The sequence below is a fragment of the Oncorhynchus mykiss genome, chromosome 26, assembly GCF_057628025.1.
Source record: "Oncorhynchus mykiss isolate SJ-2025 chromosome 26, ASM5762802v1, whole genome shotgun sequence".
NCBI classification, from domain to species: Eukaryota; Metazoa; Chordata; class Actinopteri; order Salmoniformes; family Salmonidae; genus Oncorhynchus; species Oncorhynchus mykiss.
This window is the reverse complement of record NC_143047.1, coordinates 17,013,425-17,034,185: the sequence shown is the minus strand read 5'-3', so window position 1 is coordinate 17,034,185 and position 20,761 is coordinate 17,013,425. Positions and strand designations below refer to the sequence as shown.

General features: G+C 42.7%; 1 protein-coding gene across 1 annotated transcript in view; it reads right to left on the bottom strand.

Annotated features, from left to right (window-relative positions):
* Positions 1–20,761, bottom strand: part of LOC110506485 (polypeptide N-acetylgalactosaminyltransferase 18) — an 84,436-nt gene that overhangs the window by 40,270 nt on the left and 23,405 nt on the right. The window contains exons 2-3 of the mRNA XM_021586128.3: positions 8,932–9,127; positions 8,044–8,210 (exon numbers count right to left, since the gene is read on the bottom strand). Coding sequence (XP_021441803.2) covers positions 8,044–8,210; positions 8,932–9,127 — 363 coding nt within the window. The remainder of the gene's footprint in view (positions 1–8,043; positions 8,211–8,931; positions 9,128–20,761) is intronic.

Below are 20,761 nucleotides of genomic sequence, written 5' to 3'. Positions count from 1 at the left end.
CTGAATAAAAAAGCACATGAGATCTCTACTAGACGTAAGAGACTTGTGATTTCAAGGACAGCATACATTTCCCAGCAAATATGAGAATAATACATGGAGCAGAATCTGAAAAAAAGTCTATGAATCCTACATGATTAAATTAGATTATTTTATAATACAATGGTTACGTGTGTTTATAATAACCACTCCAGCACCATGCAGTCCCAGTTCAGGTCAAGTAGATTGTGTTCTGAGAGAACCTCGTTTGCTGCCTTGAAGCGCAACACCTTGCCCTTGAAATAGTTGTTCTTTTTTGGCTGAGCACCCTAGCGTTTTGTTTATCCTTGAGCAAAATGTGTCCCTCATCAATCATTGGGTAAAGTTCAATAGCCCAACTGGACGTGCTGTGAATGGTGGTGCTGTTCCTTTTCAGAAAAGGAGCGTTGGTTACAAGCTGCTAGATGTTTCACAAATTGTGTTAATGCTTTCAGAGTGGCACATATCAGTTCAGTGATGGAATGGGGAGTAGCTAAATGACATTCTCTGTTCAGATCATTCCCTTTATCAGTCTCCTCAGGAAAGCAATAGGCACCTTATGGGCACGTGCTGATGACGTTTCATCAGCCGCATTAAGTCATTTGTTTTATACAATTAATAATTAAGAGATTCAGATGTGTGTGAATTGAGAAGAATAATGATGAAGTGTAATGGTTTCTAATGAATCATAATAAAGCACATGGAGTTACAGGTTCATTACCCTGGGAACGGCTGATGACCAAGTATATCAATCTTTTATGACTGATATCCTAACTGAAGCTTCCTAAGAAATTCTCATGTTTGAATGTAATAGGCACAGTCCTACAGTTAGAGCTGTGGGAGTACCCAGCTGCACAAAACTGCAACATCCTCTCGATTTGTGAAGTCATCAAGTGCAAAGTGTTTTTCATATAGATTCAAAGTTCCTTTTATAAATATTATTCTGTTTTGTACATTTGTGGAAAAAGCTAATGAAGACAACTGCAGAATCATGGACATAATAGGTTGCTATAAAAACAAAATGCACAGTACAGATGTAGGATCTTAATTTGATCACCCTGTTGCAGGACAAGTTTCCTTTAAAACGTGTAGTGTATTTGAGGTTTAAAAAGTCTTTGGGATTTTTACATTTCAGACATGATTTTTCCCTCACGAAAAATGTATTAACCCCTACAAAAATGTCCATTAATTATAATACACATAATAATTCACATTTCCTGTTGCTGCAGGATTATCTTATATTATTATCTTATCTTGTCATGTCCCGTGTATATATATATATATTTATATATATTTATATATTATCTTTTCTTCACATATCTTTTTCTATATAGATTGTTTTTCTTCTTCTCACCAATTTAAACAAATAAAATTATTCACCTCAAATCTGAAATCCACAACAGAAGCTAGCCAGAAGCTAGCCAGGAATCAATCACCTATCCGGACCCGTTTTACTGCCGATACGGAGCCCCACCGGGCCTTCACAACTGGACTACTGACGTTATCTGCCCGAGGGAGTTATCCAACTGGCCCCTCTGTCGCGATGTAACCTGAACACCCATCTGCGGCCCGCTAATCGTTAGCTGTCTTATCGGCTGCTATCTGAATAGGTCTATCAATTTTCTTGGGTCACTATAACTATATATTTTTTTGCCAATTGTATTTGTCCCCTCTACCACACAGAACCCCACAAATCTACCAACGGAAACAGACGAGGTGGCTAAAAACAGACCTCCATCCTCTGCCAGCTTGCTACCCATGGCCCGGCTAGCTGTCTGAATCGCAGTGACCCCAACCAACCTCACTACTCACTGGACCCTTATGATCACTTGGCTAAGCATGCCTCTCCTTAAGGTCAATATGCCTTGTCCATTGCTGTTCTGGTTAGTGTTTATTGGCTTATTTCACTGTAGAGCCTCTAGCCCTGCTCATTATACCTTATCCAACCTTTCAGGTCCACCACCCACACATGCGATGACATCACCTGGTTTCAAATATGTTTCTAGAGACAATATCCCTCTCATCATCACTCAATGCCTAGGTTTACCTCCACTGTATTCACATCCTACATACCTTTGTCTGTACATTATACCTTGAAGCTATATTATCGCCCCCAAAAACCTGCTCCTTTTACTCTCTGTTCCAGACGTCCTAGACGAACAATTCTCATAGCTTTTAGCCGTACCCTTATCCTACTCCTCCTCTGTTCCTCTGGTGATGTAGAGGTGAATCCAGGCCTTGCAGTGCCTAGCTCCACTCCTATTCCCCAGGTGCTCTCTTTTGATGGCTTCTGTAACCATAATAGCCTTGGTTTCATGCATGTTAACATTGGAAGCCTCCTCCCTAAGTTTGTTTTATTCACTGCTTTAGCACACTCTGCCAACCCGGATGTCCGTGTCTGAAACCTGGTTAGGAAAAAAAAAAAAACTCTGAAATCTCCATCCCTAACTACAAAATTTTCAGACAAGATAGAACGACGAAAGGGGGCGGTGTTGCAATCTACTGCAGAGATAGCCTGCAGAGTTCTGTCCTACTATCCAGGTCTGTACCCAAACAATTTGAACTTCTACTTTTAAAATTCCACCTCTCTAAAAACAAGTCTCTCACCGTTGCCGCCTGCTATAGACCACATTCTACCCCCAGCTGTGCTCTGGACACCATATGTGAACTGATTGCCCCCATCTATCTTAAGAGCTCATGCTGCTAGGTGACCTAAACTGGGCCTTGCTTAACACCCCAGCCATCCTACAATCTAAGCTTGATGCCCTCAATCTATATCAAGATCTCAGCAATCATTGCCTCATTGCCTGCATCCGTAATGGGTCAGCGGTCGAATGACCTCCACTCATCACTGTCAAACACTCCCTGAAACACTTCAGCGAGCAGGCCTTTCTAATCGACCTGGCCGGGGTATCCTGGAAGGATATTGACCTCATCCCGTCAGTAGAGGATGCCTGGTTATTTTTTTTAAATGCCTTCCTCGCCATCTTAAATACGCATGCCCCATTCAAGAAATGTAGAACCAGGAACAGATATAACCCTTGGTTCTCTCCAGACCTGACTGCCCTTAACCAACACAAAAACATCCTATGGCGTTCTGCATTAGCATCGAACAGCCCCCGTGATATGAAACTTTTCAGGGAAGCTAGAAACCAATATACATAGGCAGTTAGAAAATCCAAGGCTATCTTTTTCAAGCAGAAATTTGCTTCCTGCAACACAAACTAAAACATGTTCTGGGACACTGTAAAGTCCATGGAGAACAAGAACACCTCCTTCCAGCTGCCCACTTCACTGAGGATAGGAAACTGTCACCACCGATAAATCCACTATAATTGAGCATTTCAATAAGCATTTTTCTACGGCTGGCCATGCTTTCCACCTGGCTACCCCTACCCCGGTCAACAGCACTGCACCCCCGACAGCAACTCGCCCAAGCCTTCCCCATTTCTCCTTCTCCCAAATCCAGTCAGCTGATGTTTTGAATGAGCTGCAAAATCTGGATCCCTAAAAATCAGCAGGGCTAGACAATCTGGATCCTTTCTTTCTAAAACTATCTGCAGAAATTGTTGCAACCCCTATTACTAGCCTGTTCAACCTCTCTGTGAGATCCCCAAAGATTGGAAAGCAGCTGCGGTCATCCCCTCTTCAAAGGGGGGGGGGCACTCTTTACCCAAACTGCTACAGACCTATATATTTCCTACCCTGCCATTCTAAAGTCTTCGAAAGCCAAGTCAACAAACAGATTACCGACCATTTCGAATCCCACCGCAACTTCTCCGCTATGCAATCTGGTTTCAGAGCTGGTCATGGGTGCACCTCAGCCACGCTCAAGGTCCTAAACGATATCTTAACCTCCATAGATAAGAAACAATACTGTGCAGCCGTATTCATTGACCTGGGCAAGGCTTTCGACTCTGTCAATCACCACATCCTCATCGGCAGTTTCTCAAATTATTGCCTCGCCTGGTTCACCAACTACTTCTCTGATAGAGTTCAGTGTGTCAAATCGGAGGGCCTGTTGTCCGGGCCTCTGGCAGTCTCTATGGGGGTGCCACTGGGTTCAATTCTTGGGCCGACTCTTCTCTGTATACATCAATGATGTCGCTATAGCTGTTGGTGAGTCTCTGATCCACCTCTACGCAAATGACACCATTCTGTATACTTCTGGCCCTTCTTTGGACACTGTGTTAAAAAACCCTCCAGACAAGCTTCAATGCCATACAACTCTCCTTCTGTGGCCTCCAACTGCTCTTAAATACAAGTAAAACTAAATGCATGCTATTCAACCGACCGCTGCCTGCACCTGCCCGCCCGTCCAGCATCACTACTCTGGACCGTTCTGACTTAGAATATGTGGACAACTACAAATACCTAGGTGTCTGGTTAGACTGTAAACTCTCCTTTCAGACTCACATCAAACATATCCAATCCAAAGTTAAATCTAGAATTGGCTTCCTATTTCGCAACAAAGCATCCTTCCCTCATGCTGCCAAACATACCCTCGTAAAACTGACCAGCCTACCAATCCTCGACTTCGGCGATGTTATTTACAAAATAGCCTCCAATACCCTACTCAATAAATTGGATGCAGTCTATCACAGTGCCATCCGTTTTGTCACCAAACCCCATATACCACCCACCACTGTGACCTGTACGCTCTCGTTGGCTGACCCTTGCTTCATACTGGTCGCCAAACCCACTGGCTCCAGGTCATCAACAAGACCCTGCTAGGTAGAGTCCCCCCTTATCTCAGCTCGCTGGTCACCATAGCAACACCCACATGTAGCACACGCTCCAGCAGGTATATCTCTCAGGTCACCCCCAAAACCAATTCCTCCTTTGGCCGCCTCTCCTTCCAGTTCTCTGCTGCCAATGACTGGAACGAACTACAAAAATCTTTGAAACTGGAAACACTTATCTCCTTCACTAGCTTTAAGCACCAGCTGTCAGAGCAGCTCACATATTACTGCACCTGTACATAGCCCATCTATAATTTAGCCCAAACAACTCCCTCTTCCCCTACTGTATTTATTTATTTTGCTCCTTTGCACCCCATTATTTCTACTTTGCGCATTCTTCCACTGCAAATGTACCATTCCAGTGTTTTACTTGCTATATTGTATTTACTTTGCCTCCATGGCCTTTTTTTTCCTTTACCTCCCTTATCTCACCTCATTTGCTCACATTGTATATAGACTTATTTCCTACTGTATTATTGACTGTATGTTTGTTTTACTCCATGTGTACTCTGTGTTGTTGTATGTGTCGAACTGCTTTGCTTTATCTTGGCCAGGTCGCAATTGTAAATGAGAACTTGTCCTCAACTAACCTACCTGGTTAAATAAAGGTGAAATAAAAAAATTTAACATTTAAATCCTGCTGTAGGAAACTCATATTAAGATCTTACATCTGTATAAGAAGCATAATGAATAGGTGATGATATACAGTGAGCTCCAAAAGTATTGGGACCGACTATTTTGTTGTTGCTTTGGCTCTGTACTCCAGCATTTTAGATTTGAGATGATACAATGACCATGAGGTTAAAGTGCAGACTGTCTGCTTGTTTATTATGCTGATGAAAATACCCTCAGATTAAAGCTGACAGTCTGCACTTTAGCCTCATAGTCATTGTATCATTTCAAATCCAAAGTGCTGGAGTACAGAGCCAAAACAACAACAAATTTGTCACTGTCCCAATACTTTTGGAGCTCACTGTTAAGCCGTTTCCTATATTCCAAATGTGTCTTTCTAAATCGAGCACAGTTGAGGAGTTTATAATCCAGGGGGGATGGACCCAATCCTTGTTGTTGAGTCAAAGTTTCTGTATGTTCTGTAGCTAAAAGCTGGGAGTTGGAGAGACACAGAGGCTGCCATCCATCACTCAAAATGAGCTCGGGTTGGCAACTCTGTCAGGGCTGTGAATGTAATACATGAACAAATCCTCATCACTCCGCCCAGACCAAGAGACAGCGAGGGAAAGAGAAAATAAAGTGTGTGAGAGAGAGAGAGTGCGAGAGAGAGAGAGAGAAAAGGCAAACGTTAGAGAGACTGATGTATGGAGTCAGAGAAGATGATGAGGGACCAGAGAGAGACAGAGAGAGTGGACAGACAAAGATGGTTCCTCCTTCATGCTTCTTTCTCTAGCCCTGTGATATACAGCCTTTCTCCCTGCAATGGAGAGTAGCTGGATAACAAGGCTGTTAGGATGTGCCTAAGGGGTTCTCATTGCCTGTTTGTAAGGATAATTATTTAGAAACTCACTCTGATACAACCCTGTCAGATGACCTCATACTGATTTGAATACAGTGAAATACACAAGATGACAGGTTCAACTAAGGACCGACAACATTCCAAACAATATACTGTAAGTTATGCTGTTTACAATTATCCTCAAATACAGTAGTGTGTAGTTCAATGTTGAAACATTGAGGAGTCATTGGCAGCCATTCCAAATTCTGCTTGGCTTCCAATGAAATCCTGAGCCTTCCTCCAATCAATCAGATGATTGGACACCTGTCAGAGTCCCTGTGGCACGGAGACATGTCTTCCTCAGGCCGGGTACATCATCCAATCAGCCAGGTAAATTGGCCCTTCTTCCCCTCAATGGTCACAGTGTCTCCTGCATGCTAATGCTGGGTGGAGGTGGAGGAGAACTCTCTCTGCAGACAGAGATTCACATTATGATGCTCCTGGTGCTGGAGGACAGCAGCTAGATGGTGACCCCCTGAAACGGCCTAAGCAGCACCATGGGTCAACAGGCTGACAACGTTTAGTAGAGATAAGATTAGCAATCATGACGATAATGATAAGGATAAATCTATCAGAGTGAATCTGACAGAATGCTCTGGCAAACAGGTTGCAATGCCATTAGCAAAATGTCACGGCGCAACTAGCTTTCCTGAGGGACCTCAGGGGCTGCTCTCTGCCTCCCAATTACATGATAAAATCAAAGATTCCATGGGACACGGTAATCCACTTGAGCTGAGGGAGGACGGCAACAACCTTTGGAATTTCACCTCACATAGGTGGGAAACAGATGGCATCTCCAGATAAGGGCACTCAGCCTACCCCCCATACCCAGGTAATAATGGACTGTCCCAGGAGGCTGTCAGCTCGCTGAGGCAATAAAGTGTGCCTCAGGTACCTAGGGATTAGCAGAAGGGTGCAGGAGGTTGAGTGCACAACCGGATAGAGAGGAGAAAAGAGACGAGGGAAAAAAGGAAAGAGGGGTATCTTTAAATTAGTTCTTATCCCAGCAGGGAGAGTATGAGGTTCTTCTGGCTGACCTCAACCCACTGACCCACCCATCAGCATTCTCTCCAATCACCAGTCTACACCAACTGATAGCTGGCATTATTGACTTTCAGTGATGTAGTCCTGCACAAACTCTACAACAGCAGGATGTTTGCTTCCACCTCACAGCTGGCGTCATCTTTAAATCAGCCTTCCCCTCCACACCAGACAGTGTGACGGTGGTCATTAGTAACAGTAGACACAGGCCGCTCACCGATATGGCTGCACTGTTTTAAAAGACTGTGTGCTTGTGGTGAGACTCCATAGGATCAGCTGGTGTTTTAAACCACAGTTTGAGACAGATCTCAGAACCAGTGGGCTCACACAGCTGGGAGGCCATAATAACATTCAAAATACTTAATTACCTCTCTGGATAGTAATCTACCATCAGGCAGATCTCCCTGCTTTTCCTGCTAATTAGTATTCTTTCACCTATCCTTTAAATCCAGTGAGCACAGCCCATAATTAAGGACATTAAAGAGCTAGATTATAGAAAGATAGTAATTACCCCTTTGTTTCCTGCAGACTAAGACTAGAAGATTCCCACTTATAAACTGGAGGCCAACAGAGCCAAGACCCAGAGCGAAAGAAAAGTACCGCCGCTCTAGTTCTCAAAGGAAAAGGCAATCAAACAAAATATGGGCAAGCTACGGCTGCTTCAGACAAAACACTTGGTTGCAATACACTTTCATCATGGGTCATTTCAGTTCAATACAGTCTAATGATGCTCACCGTTGTCACTGTAGTCGTCAACCAGGATGATCTCTTTGAGGAGGTGGGAGGGGGTCCTGTGCATGGCAGAGTGGATGGAACGCAGGATGACGGACAAGGCCTCGTTCACAAAGATGAACACAATGCTAACTTGAGGGAGGTTAGATGGATACGTGATGTTTTTACACCTGGGGAGAAAACAGACCTGATGTGAGCGGCGTGTGGAAAGAAGGGACCTGATTTAGAGAAGTGCACATTCAAAGCAATAACATTCTAGCTATATTAAAAATATGTGTCTGTTTCTCAGACGCCTGGGCAATTTGTGGTCTCAATGTTGAGGTGGTTGTTATGTTAATGTCCCTGGCAGACCTCCAAACCCAACAGCAGATGTGACAGTAACAATACGTGTATTTCAGTGTGATCCAGATTAAAGCATCTGAAGCAAATAATGGGATAAGATATGACATTTTTCACAATGTAACGTTATTGTATGAGAGCCGCAGATAGACAGAGAGGGGGAGTGAGGGTCTTTTATGCTCCTACTGGGTAGACAAGAGTTGGTAATTATGGGAGGTAAAATTGCACCCCACTGTTTTGAAGTAACACTTCCCTTCTGGGTTGCCAGTCAAAACAGGGCTTGAGTCAAATGCAGAGGCATATTCTCAACATGAAAACCCACTAGGCAGCTATGTTTTTTATGCTCTCCACAAAGTCAAACAAGTGGGGACTCTAATGTGTGCTCTTCCGTATAGTCTGTATCCCAAACTTTCACAACTAGTGTGTTATAGTCAGACCATAGTGAATTCAGACAGGTCCTGTTAGCCCCTAGGCTACTGGTATGACTTGGGGGGACAGCAGAAGTTTAAGTGGGTGATATTCTCAGTGCTTCATTCAGATAGCTCAGCGTACCCATCAGGTCTGAGGTCTGGGATGGCTCTGTCCAGGGAGAGGCGGTCGCTGAGGTAGCCGTTGTAGCCGTAGTACTGGAACATCTTCAGGGCCACCCTGCGGCTGTCAGCGCTCAGCTCCTGACCCCAGTGGGCAAACAGGGACGAGTCAGAAAACGATTTGTCTCCTAGAACATCTTCTCCTTTCACAGGGGTTTCTGTGGGAGCCAGAGAGAGAGAGAGAGAGAGAAAATGAATATTTGTATAAACCAGCCACACATAGATCCTGCCTGTTAATGAGGGTGCATGAGAGGTGAGAGCAACGCCTCAATAACAAGGTCAATGTAACCACCGTTAGAAGACATAGTAGAGCTCTTGCATTAATAAATGAATTGACGTTACACTGCTTATGTTCACACAGCTATCACACCTTAGAAAGCAGTAACAATACTCATATCAATATACAGTTCTGAATGTTGAGTAAATAATTGTATAGTATTACATTCATATACTGCGATAGAAAAGAGACTGTATTCATTTATACAGCTTTTCAAGATAATAGATTTCCATGGTCACTGAGAAAGATGTAGTCAAGCATGGTGATGTGAGCGTTCATGGAACGCAGCCAGAGGCTAGTAGTTTGTAAACCAAAGACACATTTAACGAAGCCAATAAAAATGAAAGCTCCAGTGAGCGTGATAAAGTGAAACATTAAATCTGTCAAACAGACAGACAGTTGGTACATGTGAATACACTGTTTACTCCTGGACTCCAATTGAATTTAAATAGATCCTGCGTCTTCCTCTATGACTCTCACAGCCACACACTGTATGCCCCAGGGCTGTCATTTAATGCACTCATTCCTTTAAATCCCAGTGTGGAGGGATTCTACGTTAGAGTGAGGACAGAAGGATACATCTGAAGGCTCTGTAAAGCTGAACGCTGCAGTGTGATTTGAATGTGACATTGTTGTACAGCTCGATGACATTTATGATCGCTGTGAAGACAATGAAAAAAGACTCAATACATTTGTGCAAATCGTGAATGTCGCGACATCATAAATTACTCTAAAGGGGATCAGTGGAAAAGGTTACGTTATGATGGTTCAGTGTAGTGTGTCTATCTAGGAGCTTTCAATAGATCCAGAATGATCCAAGAGAAAACTGCTGAAAATCAAACTGAAATGCTGTAGGTTTTCAATCTGCTCATTTTGTTCTGGCCGCTGTGAAGACCTTAAACCTACAAGGTCTCCTATTTCTTCTCAAATACACATCTCACATGGTGACCACAGTGGGCTCAAGTTTACCAGGAGGACAGTCATTGTTTAAGGGGTTTAGCCAAAACCTTGTAACACAAGGGAGTTGGGGATGTCACTGAGTAGTCATTGGTTTCACCGTACACATCACAGACAAACTGAATTGGTCCACCCACACAGACAGAGTGAGAGACTGAAGCCCACTGGTTCTCAGGAGACTGAAGAAATTTGGCTTGGCCCCTAAGACACTCACAAACTTCTACAGATGCACAATCAAGAGCATCCTGCCGGGCTGTATCACCGCCTGGAACGGCAACTGCTCCGCCCACAACCGTAAGGCTCTCCAGAGGGTAGTGAGGTCTGCACAACGCATCACCGGGGGAAAACTACCTGCCCTCCAGGACACCTATACCAACCGATGTCACAGGAAGGCCAAAAAGATTGTCAAGGACAACAACCACCCGAGCCACTGCCTGTTACCCCGCTATCATCCAGAAGGCGAGGTCAGTACAGGTGCATAAAAGCGGGGACCGAGAGACTGAAAAACAGCTTCTATCACAAGGCCATCAGACTGTTAAACAGCCATCACTAACATAATGAAAAAATGTATGTAATACATGTATCACTAGCCACTTTAAAACAATGCTACTTTATATAATGTTTATATACCCTACATTACTCATCTCATATGCATATACTGTACTCTATACCATCTACTGCATCTTGCCTATGCCGTTCGGCCATCTATATATCTTTATGTACATATTCTTATTCATTCCTTTACACTTGTGTGTATAAGGTAGTTGTTGTGAAATTGTTAGATTACTTGTTAGATATTACTGCATGGTCAGAACTAGAAGCACAAGCATTTCGCTACACTCGCATTAACATCTGCTAACCATGTGTATGTGACAAATAACATTTCATTTGACAAAACAAGGCAGAGTGTGCACGGCCATTGTAACAGAACAGTAAGGGAGAACAGCTCCAGAGGCACCGGTCAGGACACTGAGACTGTGGGGTCAGGGAGGTCCCTGGGCTGAATGGTCTGTCAGATGTGGGCATGTGATAGGATGCACACTCCCCAGATAACTACATGAAGAAAAAACAAGGTAACTCATATCCAAATGTACTATTATACAGTGTTTTATTCAGAAACCTGGGTAACAACATACTGTAAGAAAAAAATGAGATAATTAACATGAAAACAAATCTAGATTGCCTCCAGCTATTTCCAGATCAACTCAGCAGACTAAAACAATTGCTTTGACAAGCCAAATTAAATATCCCCTAACATGAGGTCATATGAAAAAAAAAAAATGGGGTGAGAATTAGACTAGAGTTGAAACATCACTATGAGAATCTGTTTGAAGGCAGCACGACAATGAACCATTACCCTTTCACAGAAAGGATGTTAAGCTAAACAGTGGGGGAAAAAACATTTCCATTTCTTTTCCAGATATCAAAAATGTGTTTTCCAAACCAAGAATAGATAAACATTAACAAGTAATGCTACTGTTATACATTCAACAAATTCAGAAGGAAATATGTGCTTTTAATGAATTATCTAAAACTCAAAATAAACATAGCAGATGGTTGATTATTGTTTACCTCAGATTGAATGGTATACTTTCAGAGACAGGAAACAGTACCTCCAATGGTCTGTCTATCTGTAGGTAAAGGTCTTTATCAGGAACACAGTACTGCATTATAAATCAGTGCAGCATCTCTGCCCTTGCTAGCCTGCTATGGTGACAAAGTATAGCATTTAATCTTATTACTTGAGTCAGTGGTATGTATGCAGAGCGGCATTGGACTTTCCTATGAAACAAACAACCTTGTTATTCTCTGCGTTTCAAACTCATTAAAAGACACACCCTCCTCCACTTACCCTGGCCTTATACCCTTGGTGGAATCCCCACGACCATCTTTGCCGTCGGTCCAAACAGTTAGCCAAGCAAGGGAAGTTGGCAACTGTGCGAATGTACAATTCTGTTCACTCTGGGGCCTGAAACGCCGCATAATCCAATTCGCGATGATTGTAGATCCGCTAAGAAAAGTATACCAAAACTTAAAACCAACACAAGTGTAAGTAATTAAAAAAAAATAATAATTAGAAACTGTGCTGTTGATACGCATGACGGCAAAAACACGAATCATAAAAGTAATTATGTTTTAGTTTGGCTAGCTTTTGGAAAAGTTAGCTTGCGCATTGAACTTTCCCTGCTATCACACTTATACATTGTAATTTTCGATTTACTTCATATCTTCGGATAGTATGCGTTGTCTTCCAGCCAAGATATGAAATGCAAATCATAATTGATTAGCGCATATAAAGCACACAACAACACTACTGGTGGTTCCATGATGACTGAAAACACAACCGTGGGACGAACGAGTGACACATTTCCATGCAAGGGCGGTCCATTTAAAATTAATTACTTCTTCCCTCGCCCCTTGTCCTGCAAGTGTCAAATCCTCATACGTCATTAGAAGTGTCCAAGTAATTTGAGGTCTGAGGGGAAGGGTGTGTCTTTCACGTGTTTGCAATGCAGCCAATATCTACTGTAAGTACTGTATTTGGTCACATGCTAATTAGAAAGAACATTGTGAATAATGGTGTATGATTATGAACAATCACGAGAGTCGCTTGAACAACAGTTCAATCACTCAAAGTGCAGTGTTCACTAATATTGGCACCCTTGGTAAATACTGTATGAGCAAAACGGGCTGTGAAAAGAATTCTCTGCTATTTATCCTCTTGGTCTTTCATTCAAAATATTCACAAAAATCGAACCTTTAATTTAAGTATAATGATTGAAAAAAAAGTTAAATATTTTTCTCTGAAACATGTGTGCCACAATTATTGGCACGCCTAGAAATTCTTATGAGTAAAATCTAACTTTAGTATATTCCCATTCATATTCTACATTTTTTAAAGTTCACTAGAGTGATTAGGAACACTTAAGTGGTAACCCATGACTTCCTGTTTGACTGGGGTATACACTACTGGTCAAAAGTTTTAGAAAACCTTCTCATTCAAGGGTTTTTCTTTATTTTTTACTATTTTCTACAATGTAGAATAATAGTGAAGACATCAAAAACTATGAAATAACACATATGGAATCATGTAATAATCAAAAAAGTGTTAAATCAAAATAAATTTGAGATTCTTCAAATAGCCACCCTTTGCCTTGATGACAGCTTTGCACACTCTTGGCATTTTCTCAACCGGCTTCATGAGGTAGTCACCTGGAATGCATTTCAATTAACAGGTGTGCCTTCTTTTAAAAAAATATATTATGTTTATTATTTTCCAATGAAAATCAATTTAAAAAAGACAGTGATACAAACATTGACATTCATTGTACTGTTGAATGGGATGGCCATATAGAGGACAAAACAAAACTTAACTCACACATACACAAAATAAAACTAAATCCTATTAGGTGGTACATGTATAAGAAGACAGAATATAGTAATTATAAGCAGTGTAGTTAAGCCAAAAATAAATATTGATTGGAGTACAGCACAGAAATTAATTTGTGGAATTTCTTTCCTTTTTAATGAGTTTGAGCCAATCAGTTATACAGGGGGTTTACAGAAGATAGCCCAATTTGGTAAAAGACCAAGTCCACATTATGGTAAGAACAGCTCAAATAAATACGTCAGAGTTCAAGTAACAGAAACATCAACATCAACTGTTCAGAGGAGACTGTGTGAATCAGACCTTCATGGTTGAATTTCTGCAAATAAACCACTACTAAAGGACACCAATGAGAAGAAAAGACTTGCTTGGGTCAAGAAACATGAGCAATGGACATTAGACAGGTGGAAATTTGTCCTTTGGTCTGGAGTCCAAATTGGAGATTTTTGGTTCCAACTGCCATGTGTATTTCCCACCATAAAGCATGGTGAAGGAGGTGTTATGGGGTGAGGGCGCTTTGCTGGTGACACTGTCTGTGATGTATTTAGAATTCAAGGCACACTTAACCAGCATGGCTACCACAGCATTCCGCAGCGATACGCCATCCCATCTGGTTTGGGCTTATCCCATCTGTTGTTTTTCAACAGGACAATGACCTGACACCTCCCGGCTGTATAAGTGCTATTTTACCAAGAAGGAGAGTGATGGAGTGCTGCATCAGATGACCTGGCCTCCACAATCCCCTGACCTCAACCAAATTGAGATGGTTTAGGATGAGTCGGACCACAGAGTGAAGGAAACACAGCCAAAAAGTGCTCAGCATATGTGGGAACTCCTTCAAGACTGTTGGAAAAGCATTCCAGGTGAAGCTGGTTGAGAGAATGTCAAGAGGTTGCAAAACTGTCTTCTATGCAAAGGGTGGGTATTTGAGGAATCTCAAATATATTTTGATTTGTACACTTTTTTGGTTACTACATGATTCCATATGTGTTGTTTAATAGTGTTGATGTCTTCACTATTATTATATAATGTAGAAAATAGTAAAAATAAAGAAAAACCCTAGAAATGAGTAGGTATGTCCTAACGTTCGACCGGTAGTGTAAATATAAGATGACACACAGACCAAGTTTCCATAGTCATCCATCACTATGGGAAAGACCCGAGAGAATACAGTAATGATGTGAGACAAAAGGTTGTTGAGCTGCACAAACAAGGAAATGGCTATAAGAAAATAGCTCAATGGTTGAAAATGCACATTTCCACTATCAGGGCAATACTTAAGAAGTTTAAAGCAACTGGAGGTGTTAACAATCGCCCTGGAAGAGGACACATGTCCTCTTCCAGGGCGATTGTTAACACCTCCAGTTGCTTTAAACTTCTTAATTATTGCCCTGATAGTGGAAATGTGCATTTTCAACCATTGACCCCACGCACAGTGAGGAGGATGGTTTGAGTTGCCCAAAAAATCTCTCAGGATCACAGCTGCAGACGTTAGTTGGGTCTTGGGGTCAGAAAGTCTCCAAAACTATGATCAGAAACTACCTACATAACCACAAGTTGTTTGGGAGGGTTGCCATAAAAAGCCTTTGCTGTCATTAAACAAACTGAAGCGCCTACAGTTTACCAAACGTTACTGGATCTTTCTATGTGACCGGGTTCTATGGTCAGATGAGACCAAAATAGAGCCTTTTGGAAACAAACGGCAGAGGTGGATTTGGTGTAGACAGAAAGACAGCCATGCAGAAAAGTACCTCATCGCAACTGTGAAGTATGATAGTGGATCTTTGATGTTGTGGGAGTTTTTCAATCAAAGGCCCTGGACACATGGTATCATGGACTCCAAGTACCAACAGATATTAAATCAAAACCTGACTGCCTCTGCTAGGAAGCTTAAACTGGGCCATGGTTGGATCTTCCAGTAGGACAATGATTCAAAGCACACCTCAAAATCAACACAAAAATGGTTCACTGACCACAGAATCAAGGTCTTGCCATGTCAATCCTAGTCCCCTGACCTAAACCCCATAGAAAACCTGTGGGATGAGCTGAAGAGGATTGTCCACAAGTGTGGACCTCGGAATCTGAAGGATCTGGAGAGATTCTGTATGGAGGAATGGTCTCAGATCCCTTTCCATGTGTTCTCCAACCACATTATGCATTATAGGAGAAGACTCAGAGCTTTTATCTTGGCAAAGGGAGGTTGCACAAAGTATTGAATGAAGGGATGCCTATAATTATGGCACACATATATTTGAGAAAAATAAGTTTTATTTAAATTGAGATTTGTGAATATTTTGAATAAAAGACCAGGAGGATAAAAAAATACAACAACAAAATTCCCCGCCCGTTTTGCTCATATTTACCAAGGGTGCCAATATTAGTGGAGGGCACTATAATGCCTGGAGATGGGTAGCGTAAGTGTAACGAATACTCAGGGAGAAATAGGTGTATATTCACACGCAGAGTGCAGCAGATGTTAATTAAGCCTTCGCAGAAGGCAGGAATCGTGGTCGCAGGCAGGCAATGGTCAAACATAGGCAGGCAGGCAATGGTCAAACACATGTAGGCAGGAATCGTGGGCGCAGGCAATGGTCAAACACAGGTAGGCAGGAATCGTGGTCGCAGGCAGGCAATGGTCAAACACAGGCAGGCAGGCAATGGTCAAACACAGGCAGGCAGGCAATGGTCAAGCACAGGTAGGCAGGCAATGGTCAAACACAGGTAGGCAGGCAAAAACAAACAATACCTCACAACCATACAAACAGAAAGAACTGAACTAAATAGGGAGCTGATGAGACCAGGTGAGAAACGAACACAGGTGAAATCAATGAACAAAAATGAAAGCCAGGGCTACGTTCCAGAACACAAAGAAACAGGGCTACGTTCAAGAACACAAATAAAAAGAACACAAGGTTGACTAAGAAAAGACAAGCAGAACCTTACAGTAAATTAAACATATAGCATTGAAAGTTTCAGTTGCTTTGAATAGCAAGGGAATGCCTCCCTTCTTGATGGGAGAAGAACACAGTGATTAGGCTCAGACCGGGATGATGTTCTAAAAGTCTGCCAATCCCAGCAAACATGCCTCCAGGCTCATTCATGTGACTACTTGTGCTGGTGATTAATTAGGCCTTCTGAGACGCTTTCCTCAGGAGTGAAAGGCTAGAGCGCCGGCTGGGTCAGGGGTTGATGTTTTGCAGACAGGGTAACCTAGGCAACTTGTAATAGTATGGGCAGTGTGTCATCCCAAAGGCTCTTTTGTTGGGACAAGAACTCAGAAACCCCTAAAACATGTAGGCAGCCTCATTTGCCTATTGAACACATTAGAGGAACCACTCAACTGCTGCATGCTCAGTGCTCTCTGACAAAAATGGTACAGTAATTCAGTGATGATCGCCTCTAAGACAAAGGAGAGTGTCGAGAACTCAGTAACACTATGAACCAAGTCTGTGTAATGAATTATAAATGAATGCATTAATATATTTATAAATGCTTATAGCTAGTCGTTTTATCCCACTTTCGTCTGACACACAAGTCCCAATCGCAGTTCAACAAAACAAGACTTAAAAAATGTAGAAGGCAGAAGAAAGGTATCTCAAAAACATGACACGAAGCAGATAAACTGATGTTTCAGTAGGAGAAGGAGAGGGAGAGTAGAAGGAAAGGAGGATGCATGTCAATACATGTCTGGCTGAGGAATGCTGAGTTTTGATAGCTGGTCATGTGATTTGTTAGCAACAACATTGAGTTACCAAGCGCATTCACGCTGAGATGAGCAACACAAATGAGGAAAAATTTGGTGGTTGAATTCAATAAACGTTTTTATTAAAAGTATGAATTTAAGCACACGTCGGAAGGACCGCAGTGGTACAGGACAAACATAGGTACAGGTAAGTGTTTTCAGAATTAAATTTTTACAAGTATCGACAGATGTTGGCTCAATGTTGTTGATAGCAAATCGCGAGAACAGTTGTCAAAACTGAACTCCGTCTCAATACAAGAGAACAGAGTTGAGCGTTCCTCAGCTAATACTGAGCGGTTCCATTTAAGTAACCTACAACTGCAACTCCTATAATAGGAAGAGGAACACCCTGCCTGTCTCTCTCTCCTGGCTTGTTTCTCTGTGGGTGGGAGTGTGTGTCTGTGTGTCTGTGTGTATGCGGTGGGTTTTGAAGGGCTCAGGAAGGGGGACCCAGCGGGGTTTTGCTTTAAACTGTGATGGCTCTGGTCCAGACACAGAGAGCAGCAACATAGGCCCAGAGCTTATCAGCAGCAGCCCAGCCTGGTGAAGTGAGTCAGTCAGTGCGCTCCATTGTGTGCACATCAGGACAAGTCAGTTAGGGCCATGTACTTACGGTGGCACATCCACAGAGGAGGAAGGCTGAGAGACAACATGAAGAGGGAAACAGGACACACAAAGTGCCTTTATTCCTGGTTCAGGAAGGCAAACGGCACAATATAGCGAAGGGATTATGGCAACGAGAGGCGAGGGGGAGGTTTACAAAAGGAGGTCCACCGCAGAGTGAGAGAAAGTTAGATACAGTGAGCAGGTCTGTACGCTGAAGCAAAACGTGTTCCCTATGCTAACCTCCATGACAGAACACACAGAACCAACCCAGGGCAAACCGTATGAGGGAAGATTTCTGCTGTTTTATGGGAAAACAGGGATTTCAGGACAATAAGACACATTGCACCAGAGCTCCACTCTTGCCTGCCGACCGCTGTTCTCCTCAGTTGTTCAGTGAGATGAATGTCTCGTCTGGGGTATAATAGGTAATTAAGACTCAACAGCTCTCATCTGTGCTGCTGTACCATGAGGCACCATATCAAACACTATCAGATGATATACATGACGATGGCTCCCCAGCAGAGTGAGGGGAGGTCAGCAGAGGGAAGAAAACACAATGAAGGTCTACATTAACCCTTTACATCCCCTTTCCAACCCAATTAAATCATTATGACGGACTACAAAGTATTATTATATTTTTAAAGCTATCGTATCATGCGATCATTTTCAATTACACTTTCCCCACAAAACACTAACAGTATCCTTTCTGAAGAAATCACCATTATAAGAGTACTCTGAAGATGAAAAGAGATCACATTACATCTCCTTGTGGCCTCACAGGGAGAACATATTTCAACCAGGGACCGTTTGTCTTTGACACCTCCAAGTTGAGGCACTGCATACATGGTAACTGACTGAGGCAAAGTTGTGTTGACAAAAACACTAAATCTTTGCCTATCGACAGAAAATATAGGAAAAATGTACACCCTCAGTACACACCTTAGGCCCTTATAAATTGCCCTTGTGTGTAACCTTATTACCCCAAAATCCGTCCGGTATGACGCAACATTGTGACAAAGTCACTCTCACTACACGGGAAGTTAATAGGAATACGACTTTTAGATTGCGAAACGTCTATCATACATGTCCGATTTCAATACTGGCCGATGTCATAACTGGAGGATGTCTTCTCTCGAATGAGCCATTGATCATATTTTTGCGATATTCCAACCTCGAGAAATGTATAATTTAATGGAGGGCTTAGGACATTTTTCCTATTTGTCTGCCTCTTTTGTTCAGGGTGCATTGCATGTTGCCATTGCCAGAGATATTATAGAAAGGAGATTGGAATCCAATGAACGATGGACCTTATAATACTCCACCCAGCAGACTGTTGACCAATCGCGCTTATGTTGTCATGCTGCGCCATGCAGTTGCTAAGCTAATAGTCACACAATCCCTTCTCAAAGACAGTGTTATGTCGAGAAACGTGCCTATTTTCCTTGAAAGCCCCTTATGTAACGATTCCAAAGCTATACGATACTACAGATTGCAAGTTAATCTCACATCTTGGAAAATATTTATAATGTTCTTGTTGATGTCTTGCTTACGAAATTCCTGCTAATGTTGGGTTTTTGAGCTAGTGCCCAATAGTGCCCATTCACTCCTTGAAGGAGAGCACTCCTTGTACCAGAATCGCCCAGAATGCACCGCGTTGCTCATTGACGTAGCATGGGCAACGTTTCCAATCTTCTCAAAAGTATATCTGCTGTTGCGAATGTTGACCCCACTCTGTGAGGCACATCGATCTGCAGGTTGAACATGGTATGATTTTAGACTAAATTGACAGCTGTAAAATCGCCTAAACAAACTGCACCAACTACAGCAGCTACGTTACATGCTGATATTGTCTTTGGTGTTATTGTGTCTAGCTACGTTTGTTAGTTACCTAGCTAGCTAGCCAACAAGTCCATAGAGAGAGCATAGCTTTACTCCACACAGGATTACAGGCAATATCCGCACCGAGCTAAAGGCTAGAGCTGCCGCTTCCAAGGAGCGGGACACTTATTCGGACGCTGATACGAAATCCCGCTAGGCCCTCAGACGAACCATCAAACAGGCAAAGCGTCAATATAGAACTAAGATTGAATCCTACTACACCAGCTTTGACTCTCGTTGGATGTGGCAGGGCTTGCAAACTATCACGGACTACAAAGGGAAATACAGCCGCGAGCTGTCCTGTGACGTGAGCCTACCAGACGAGTTAAATGCCTTTTATGCCCACTTCGAGGCAAGCAACACTGAAGCATGCATGAGAGCATCAGCTGTTCCCGGATGACTGTGTGATCATGCTCTCCGTAGCCAATGTCAGCAAGACCTTTAAACAGGTCAACATTCACAAGGCAGCAGGGACAGAAGGATTACCAGGACATGTACTTAGAGTGTGCGGGGACCAACTGGCAAGTGTCTTCACTGACATTTTTAACCTCTCCCTGACCGAGTCTGTAATACCTACAGTACATGCCGAACACCATAGTCCCTGTGTCCAAGAAAGCGAAGATAACCTGCCTAAATGACTACCACACCATAGCACTCACGTCGGTAGCCATGAAGTGCTTTGAAAGGCTGGTCATGACTCATATCAACACCATCATCCCGGAAACCCTAGACCCACTCCAATTCACATACCCCCCCAACAGATCCACAGATGACGCAATCCCAAATCCAACTCCACACTGCCCTTTCCCACCTACATCTTAGCGTTCAACACCATAGTGCCCACAAAGCTCATCACTAAGCTAAGGACCCTGGGACTAAACACCTCCCTCTTCAACTGGATATTTTCTTAACTCCATTTCTAGAACTGCATTGTTGGTTAAGGG